Below are 9,849 nucleotides of genomic sequence, written 5' to 3'. Positions count from 1 at the left end.
GGGACTAGTTTTACTCCACTGCCTTCTAAAGAACCACTCCTAATGTACACTGGTGACTGTGAACTACACAGATCCAAGGTTTTGAAGAAGTTTTAGGGTATGTCTACATTAGACCTGGAGGTGTTATTTGCAGCTCATACAGACAAACCAGTGCTAGCTTTGATTGAACCTAAAAACATAAGTGCAGACACAGTGGTGTGAGCAGCAGGAGTGGCTAAACACCTGAATATGTACCGAGGGTTTCATTTGGGATTGTACCCGGGGTGGCTAGCCCCTCTCACTATTTGCACTGCTGCACCTACACTTCTAATTTTAGCGCCAGTGTAGCAGGTATGTCTATTCAAGCTAGAAATCTCCACCCAGCTCCAGTGTAGGCATATTCAGATACAGAAAGAAGGGTGAAGAAAAACAAGACAAAGGAGGTGGGGGTGAAAATAGTCTCAACAAGCACATTTTGGTTTTTTTATATACTATTAAAGGAACCTCATGTTCTGAAGGGTATTTTGAAAGGTGTGCTTTACCGGTATTCCATTTTTACATTGCATTACCTTTTAAAGAACATAATAACAAAAGAATGGCCATAATGGGTCAGACCAGTGGTCTATATAACTCAGTATCCTGTCTTCTGACAGTGGCCAATGCCAGAGGCTTCAGAGGGAATGAACAGAACAGGGCAATTATTGAGTGATTGATCCCCTGACATCCACTCCCAGCTTCTGGACATTAGAAGCTTAGCACACCCAGGATATGGGCTTGCATCCCTGACCATCCTGGCTAATAGCCGTTGCAGGATCTAACCCTGATGAACTTATCTAATTCTTTTGTGAATCCATTGGAGTTTTGGCCTTCACAACATCTCCTGGCAATGAGCCCCACAGGTTGACCGTGCGCTGTGTCAAGCAGTACTTCCTTTTGTTTGTTTTAAACCTGCTGCCTAGTTATTTCATTGGATGACTCCTGGTTCTTGTATTATGTGAAGGGGTAAATAACACTTCTTGATTAACTTTCTCCACACCGTTCATGATTCTGTAGCCCTCTATCATATCCCTCCTTAATCATCTCTTTTCCAAGCAGAAAAGTTCCAGTGTTTTTTTTTCCTCTCCTCATATGGAAGCTTCTCCATAGCCCTAATTATTTTTGTTGCCATTCTGAGTACCTTTTCCAATTCGAATATATCTTTTTTTGAGATGGGCTGACAAGAACTGCACTCATTATTCAAGATGTGGGTGTACTATAGATTTATATAGTGGCATTATGATATTTACTGTCTTATTATCTATCCCTTTCCTAATGGTTCCTAACATTCTGTTAGCTTTTTTGATTACTGCTGCACATTTGAGCGGATGTTTTCAGAGAACTATCCACAATGACTCCAATGACACTTCCTTATGTAGTAACAGCTAATTTAGACCCCATCATTTTATATGTATAGTTGGGATTATGTTTTCCAACGTGCATTACTTTGCATTTATCACCATTGAATTTCATCTGCCGTTTTGTTGCCCAGTCACCTAGTTTTGTGAGATCTCTTTGTAACTCTTCACAGTCTGCTTTGGAATTAACTATCTTGAGTAATTTTGTATCATCTGCAAATTTTACCTATTTTTCCGGATCATTTATGAATATGTTGAACTGCACTGGTCCCCAGTATAGACCCTTGGGGGACATCACTATTTACCTCTGACCATTCTGAAAACTGACCATTTATTACTACCCTTTGTTTCCTATCTTGTAATGAGTTACTGATCCATGAGAGGACCTTCCCTCTTATCCCATGACTTCCTACTTTGCTTAAGAGCCTTTGTTGAGGGATCTTGTCAAAGGCTTTCTGAAAGTCCAGGTACATTATATCCACCAGATGACCCTTGTCCACATGTTTGTTGACCTCCCTCAAAGAATTCTAGTAGATTGGTGAGGCATGATTTCCCTTTACAAAAGCTGTGTTGACTCTTCCCTAACTAATCATGTTCAACTATATGTCTGATAATTCTGTTCTTTACTATAGTTTCAACTAATTTGCCTGGTACTGAAGTTAGGCTTACTGGCTTGTAATTGACAGGATCATTTCTGGACCCTTTCTTAAAAACTATTAGCTATCACATTAGCTATCCTCCAGTTATCTGGTACAGAAGCTCATTTAAATGAAAGACTACATACCACAGTTAGTAGTTCTGCAATTTCATATTTGAGTTCCTTCAGAACTCTTGGGTGAATACCACCTGTTTTTGGTGACTTGTTACTGTTTATCAATTTGTTCCAAACCCTCCTCTACTGTCATCTCAATCTGGGACAGTTCCTCAGATTTGTCACCTAAAAAGACTAGCTCAGGTGTGGGAATCTCCCTCACACCCTCTGCAGTGAAGACCGATGCAAAGAATTAATATAGCTTCTCTGCAAATGGCCTTGTCTTCCTTGAGTGCTCCTTTAGCACCTCAATCATCCAGTGGCCCCACTGATTATTTGGCAGGCTTCCTGTATCTAATTTACTTTTAAAAAATGTTGCTATTAGTTTCTATGTCTTTACTCTTCAATTTCTTTTTTGGCCTTCCTAATTATACTTCTATACTTGACTTGCCAGAGTTTATACTTCTTTCTATTTTCCTCAGTAGGATCTGATTTCCAATTTTTAAAGGATGTCTTTTTGCCTCTAGCCACTTTTTACTCTGTTGTTTAGCCATGGTGGAACTTTTTTGGTCCTCTTACTATTTTTATTTATTTAGAGCATACATTTAATTTGAGCCTCTATTATGGTGTTTTATAAAAGTTTCCATGCACACTGGATGCATTTCACTCTTGTGACTGTATCTTTTAATTTCCATTTAACTAGCTTCCTCATTTCTATGTAGTTCCGCTTTCTGAAGTTAAATGCTACTGTGGTGGGTCTCTTTGGTATTTTCCGTCCCACAAGGATGTTAAATTTAATTACATTATAGTCGCTATTACCAAGAGGTTCCGCTATATTTATTTCTTGGACCAGATACTGTGCTCCACTTAGGATTAAATCAAGAATTGCCTCTCCCCTTGTGGGTTCTAGGACTAGTTGTTCCAAGAAGCAGTCATTAATGGTGTCTAGAAAATTTATCTCTGCATCTCATCCTGAGGTGATATATACCCAGTCAATATGGAGATAGTTGAAATCCCCCATTATTATTGAGTTTTCTATTTTTATAGTCTATAATCTCCTGGAGCATTTCACAATCACCATCACCACCCTGGTCAGGTGGTTGGTAGTATACTGATACTGCTATACTGTTATTATTCAAGCACGGAATTGCTATCCATAGAGCTTCTATGGGAACTTAAGTAAATACTTTCCCCCCTATCTGTCCAGTGGAGCTTGAGTAAACATAGCTATGCTTAAAAAACAGAAAAAGCCAGCTTCCACTAACATCGCTATTGCTTTGTTGTGCCAAATCAGCTTTGTTTATTCACCAGCATCCTTGAGTGAAGTCATCAGAGCTCTGGGATTAGCATGTGTTTAGCTAATTGTTGCTGCAGAACCAGAAGAGGAACCCCAGAACACTGTCAACGTGCAGCCTGCAAAACTAGTGGCTATTTTTCCTTTCATATTTTCCTCCAAAATACAATTAAAAAGTCCTAAGCAAAAAAACCCCTGAAGACTTATAATTGAACTGCATATGATATTTAGGTCTAATAGTACTTCTGAGACTGTTCATAGATTTTAGGTCAGACCAGACTACAATCAATTATTCTGACACATAACAAATGCCAGAAAATTTCACTCAGCAAGTCCTGCAGTGGCAAAACTATTCTTCCTTACTATTCCTTTGAAGCAAAAAACGCGTCTCAGCCCAATCTTCCCTTCCTTTGTAGTCCTCTGAGTATTCCTCACTCATTTGAGCAGTCCCAGTGTCCAAGTGCACAGGTACATAAGTAGGAAGTACTCACAAGAATAAAGATTGCAGCATCAAGCAATATATGTTTGTAAAGTACTATGTTGGCTTACAGAGATGTATAAATGATGATTAAAGATGATAATATTCCTGAGGAGGAAAATGATAGCTCACCTGTGGCTACACATGAAGTTAAATGACACTGATAAAATATTAAGTATTCTTTCTCCTGCTATGGATATTGTAATTGAGTGATAATAGTAGTATCACTCTGTTTTGTGAGTCAATAGCCCAGTTGCTACCTGGATAGAATACGAAGAGAAGGGGCCAGGTAGTTATTACAGAAGGGGGAAGGGGAAGGGTGTTTCCTACTGCAGTAAAGAGTTTGTCAGGTCTTGCATTATAACTTCAGATCATCAGGGTTTCTCCAGAAACTGTGGTCCATGATAAAATAGAGGATACAGATTCTCACACGTCTTCCTACAACAGTGGCTGCAGCAAGTGGTTTTTGGCAGAGTGGTGTCCTCAGATGACCAGAGTCTGGCCTGCTATCCAGAGCCTGGCAATCTGGCCTCCATGTCCCTGTTTTATGTAACAATTAAGAAACTGTGTCATGCACACCTGACTCATTCAGCTCAGATCAAGTGCTGGAAGAAAAATAGGTGGAAATGTTCTCCCTAAGGGGCAAATGGTCCCATGCAGTGGAGAGTAAGGCTTAACATGGTAGAAGGAAGGCAAAGTAGTCCAAGATGCTCCTCAATATGGATAATTGGGCCTCAGCATTAATAATTTAAATTAGCCTTGTATGTGAAATGCTACTCCAAAAATGACTGTTCTGCTTAGATACGTGGATAAAAATGCAGAAAGATAAAATGCAGTGCACTGGGACTTCTCTTGGCTATTGAACATTGAGTTCCTGCCCCAGGCCACACCTGAGGATTTCCTCTACCACTGAGATGTGGTCTCCCAGAAGGGCATGTGTAACAACCACCTATTCACTACCAGTGAACACAGTTATTGATCTGGATGAATGTTCAGTGATTTACTAGTGCTTTGAACATGCTATGGACCTGTTACAGACAACATGATAAGTAAATGTGATACTAAGTTTTCTTTCCTTTTGGATAATTTTATCTACTGACCAGGTTCATTTTCAGTGCTGCAGTTAAGAAATTCAGGTCTTTCCTGGAGTGGCCATTGAATTGGCAGACAGGGATCCCACTGACAGTGCACTACTTAGACTACTTCCTGTTTGTAGGACTATGGGGGTAGGGGGAATGCAGACATTAATATGTACGGTTTAGGGGTTAGCGTGCAGTTTAGACATTGCTTTTAATTAAGTGAAGACAGCAGGTTCTACAATGTTACTGAGCTACTTCAGATTAAAGAAAGATTCAACACCAGGTGAGATCCATCTCCAAGAGGACAAAGTGAGAGCCTTGAGGGATCTGCAGTGAATGACCAGGGAAAGTGAAGCTGCTGCTGGGCATCTCATAGATAGCTGAATAGAGTTTCACCTGTGAAGTAGTGGCTGCAGACTGTGGACCTGATTTATCACTGTGTTGCACAAATATAAAGATGGAATAACTTCACTGATTTCAATGGGATTACTCCAGTTTAACACCAGAGTAACTACTGTACTGAAATCAGTGGCGTTACCGTAGCATAAAAGATTGAAGTAACACAGTGGTGAATCAGGCCTGAAAACTTTTCCCTTTGCCATGACTTATAATCAGTTGCTTCACTATCACATATAGGATCTGCCTATATGCCCGTAAGTCATAGGAAATAATGGTTTGGTTCCTCCCCTCCCCCAAAGAATGTATCAATAGAATTTGGAGATGATGGTATACTGATGGTCTGTTTGATGGACCCATCAAATGTATAGAGTTGACTGGAGAAGCAGGTTTGAAGTGAACTTTGGGGGATTTGAGGAACAGAATTCTGGCCTGAAGAGTGAGTGAGTCATGAACTAACGATGGATAAATATTTCTTGTAAAAATTAATTAATATTAGAATACATATATTACTTACTTAGAAGGTTCCCCCTATTATAGTGGTGGTCATGTCTGGCCAGAATATCTTATAGACAGTGGCGTGTTGTCCATGTATGCAATACATGCATTGCATGCCCCAGGACTGGCTCCTGCACGCACCTGGAGGACACCATTTTGTAGAGATGTGTTGGGGGGTATGCAGGGTCAAGTGCCCCCCCCGCCAGCAGCCGCCCAGGTAGGGAGCGGAAGGGGTGGGGCCAGGGCCAGAGCGGAAAGGGCGGGGCTAGAGCCTCTTCCAGCCCTGCTGGTACACTCCCTGGTGCGGTGCAGCAGCTGTCTGGGAGAACACCTGACTGCAGCATTGGGCTGCCTCCCGTCCAGGCTTAGCTTCCAGGGACAGTGGCCGAGTGAGACAGAGCCCTCCTCCCACCTCTCCCCCCACCACACAGCATGCTTAGAGTCAGACTCTGTCCCCAGAAGCCAAGCCCAGGCAGGGAGCGGGCTGCTGCTGCCACCCCTTCCCAGCCAGGCTCTCCCCCAGGTAGCTGGCTATGCTGCATAGAGCAGCAACCAGGAACGGCTCCGTCCTGCTCCCCGCCTGGGTCTGGCTGCCAGGGAGGCTGGCCAAACATGCCGTGGAGGAGCCAGCGCAGCAGGAGGACAGAGCTCCCCGCCCCCTGCGTGCATGTAACATGGTGGGGGAGAGACAGCCCGGGTGCCCTGAGCTCGCGCAGGGTGGGGAGGAGACATATGGTCATCCTACAGCAGGCCAGTGTTGGTAATACTCAAAGAATAGTTTATGGAAGGTTACATTATTCAGTATTTAGCTCAGGATAAGCGGAAGACTTCCATTTCATTGGTGACTGTCTATTACTCTTTACAAGAACTCATAATAAGGGACACAACATTTCTAATAATCAGGAGTGCCTAATTTGTTTTTACTGTGTTTATGTTGCTTGAAACACAGCTCTTCTGAAAGAGTGTTTTTACAATGATACCTAAGACACTTTAAAGAACCATTTTGTTGTTATTTTTTCAAATGCCGGTTGGATAGAGGAGTGAGTACGTGTAGGACACACCAAAGAACACTAATGGGTGCTAAGGGACTGTATTACACGGTGAAAAACAAGATAGTGGAAGCTCTGGCATTTATGCGAGTTTGCTTAAATGAAGAATGCAGTCCAATCCTACTGGATGCCTACTTTCTTCAGTCAAAACACAACAATATAATGGAATTAAATCAAAACTGATCCAAACATCAGACAAGATTGCAAAAATAAACATACTGCCCACAGACTGTCCTTTCTATGTAAAGGAAAGTTGGATAACATTGAATATATGATCTTAAGTGTTCAGAAGTATATTTTCTAATTGGTCATTCACAGGGGCTGATTCAGTTTCATGCCAATGTAAGTCATTGATATCACTGCAGTTACACTAGTATAAACCCGGAGTATTGTTGTGGTGAATTGGACTTACAGACTTTAAACACTTCCATTAGGTGGGTATAATGTATTTTCTCGATTTTTTTCTTCAGGTATATTTACACATTAGTTAGTGTTGATTAATCTTACCTTTGTTGGTGCATCAACAACAGCCCCTTGATTAACAAGAACCTCTGCCACATTGACTTTGTCCTCTTGAGCAGCCAGGTGAAGTGGTGTCAGTCCACTCTGTAAATTAGGGGCAACAAATGATCATCTTGCAGAGGAGTCATATTAACATTATGAGCCAAATTCTTTCCTCAGTAACTTATACAATTGTACTGATCTCAATGAGGCTGCAGCTTGTAAATGAGGGCAGAATTTGTCTATCTGTTTACTGTTTAAATTTGTTCAATTACAAGACACTACAATTTAAAAGCATCAAATACACAGCAAGCTAATGTTTCCTATACAAGGTACAGCAATTATACAAGGAACACTATTTTATGTAGTATTAAATATGGAGCAGATATTATACTACAGGTTTTTAACACAAAAGCTCAAGGTTATTTTCTCCTGGCTATTTCACTCTCCTGATATGAATGAGATTAAAAGAAACATCAAACAATTGTTTACACTCCTGCCAGTTTTCCAGGAGCAACATTCACTCACTCAGATTTAAATTCTGCTATTTACAGTGTTCTCTTATATATGAAAATGAATGTGTAAGTAGGCTTCTTCTTGTTTCAGTTCCAAGGCACATTGATGTGCTGTTCCTATGGCAGCTGTTATTTCCTTCTCTTTCAGGGCTCATTGATGGGCTTCCACCTCCAGTTGCTTTAGCTCCAAGGTTCTCTGATGTTCTCTCTCTTTTTCTGCTACCTGCAATCGGTACAGCTCTAACTTTGTAACTGCTTCGCTCTCTCTCTCATCTTTATGCTTTTTCTGCTCTTATTTCCCTTACCCAAAATAATCAAACAGAAAATAACAAAAGTGTAATCTTTTCTTGATTGTATTCAGCCACCACACAAGGTCTCACTTAAAATCACTACACCAGTGTATGAAGTGCAAATCTCACTCAGTACAACAGGCTGTGCATTTCACCCAGCTCACAGCACCAATGTGACATGCCCCAGAGTACAACCTGAACTGGTGGATTTTTGTGCCCCCTTAACTCTCCAGCCTCATGTGCACTAGGCCCTGCTTTGCTGTGTGAGCTGCCACTCTGCCCAGTCACCCCAGCCCCTAGCATGCAAGTCACCTCAGACAAATACCAGAAAGCTATGCCCAGCCACTCTTGAATTACATACAGGGTGACACCTGCATATCCCCAGTCCCAGCCTTGCAACCCAGACATGTACCGTTTTGAACTGCTCAGTAACTTATTAAGCAATACAAGCTCATAAATTCTGTCATTTTAGCAAAGAAAATGAATATGCACCAGCCCTTGTTAACCTGAGTAGATTCCCCAAGCCCTTCAGCCAAAAACACACTGGCTTAGATAAAACATCAAAATAAGTTTATTAACTACAGAAAGACAGATTTTTACTGATTATAACTGGTATAGGCATAAAAGGTCAGAATTGGTTACAAAAAGAAATAAAATGATAAAATTGCAGTCTAATTCCTAAACGTTACCAAGCTACGTCAAATGTGAAGCAATAAAGTTTCTCTTACCCAAAAGCTTACAGCAGTCTGTGTTAACTGGAAAGTTTTCCAGTTAGGATCCCTCCCCCCAGTTCAATGATGTTTCTGTCTTCCAAACAATCTTGGTGCCTTCAGAACAGGTGGGGGAAGAGAGGTGGCCAGGGGCCTTTGTTCCCCCTTTTTATATCTTGACCCTTTTTATTGGAAAAGTCCTTGCTGTGTCATGGGGTCAGGCAGCCCCATTGCCTATGTGCTCTGCACTCAGTCCTTCATATGAATTGCAAATTCTTGCTTGCACCTTCTGTATACGTGCAGCTTGAGGTGACAGTTCTTTGTTTATAGTTATTGTTATTTCTAAAGAGCTAGTCTGTGGACATTCCCCAGACTCACATGTTTCAGTAACAAACATACAGCAAAATCTCATAACTCCATATATTATGATGGTACACACGTTAACAGGACAGTAATACGTAACAGATTATGACTTTTCAAATGATACCTCACAAGGCATACTTTGTACAAAATATATCATAACCATATACAAATGGTGAATATGAGGGTACAAGGTGTTATTTTGAGGTACAGTGTGTCACCACATAAAAGCCAGCATCTGCATTTAGGGGTAGCCATAGATGCTAATGAAGGACCATGAATAGTTTTAAGGTTAGAATAGGAGAAATGAAGCATAGGCTTCCAAGTGTCATATGAAGCACACCCAGAGACTCAGAGGACACTGAGCCATTCCACCTGCCGAGAGCAAGGAACGATTTTTGTGAGAAATTTCTCACTCTCACCTTCCTAATCTTGTCAGATAAATTCATACAGAAACCACACTGTACAATTACACTGATGGAGATGAGGGCATCTAGGGAATTAGGGATGCACATTTACTGTAGACATTATCACTGAGCAGACTTAACAGCCTAT

The 9,849-nt window shown here is 41.2% G+C and overlaps 1 protein-coding gene across 2 annotated transcripts in view; it reads right to left on the bottom strand.

The window, feature by feature from the left end:
• ANK3 (ankyrin 3) overlaps nt 1–9,849 on the bottom strand; it is a 387,324-nt gene that overhangs the window by 122,232 nt on the left and 255,243 nt on the right. For both annotated transcript variants that reach the window (XM_026651166.2, XM_026651165.1), the window contains one exon: nt 7,426–7,524. In XM_026651166.2, the coding sequence (XP_026506951.1) occupies nt 7,426–7,524 (99 nt within the window). The remainder of the gene's footprint in view (nt 1–7,425; nt 7,525–9,849) is intronic.

The sequence above is a fragment of the Terrapene carolina genome, unplaced genomic scaffold, assembly GCF_002925995.2.
Source record: "Terrapene carolina triunguis isolate 2854851 unplaced genomic scaffold, T_m_triunguis-2.0 Scaffold95, whole genome shotgun sequence".
Lineage (NCBI taxonomy): Eukaryota > Metazoa > Chordata > Testudines > Emydidae > Terrapene > Terrapene triunguis.
Note: the sequence above shows the minus strand (reverse complement) of the source record. Positions and strands in the feature narration are given on the sequence as shown.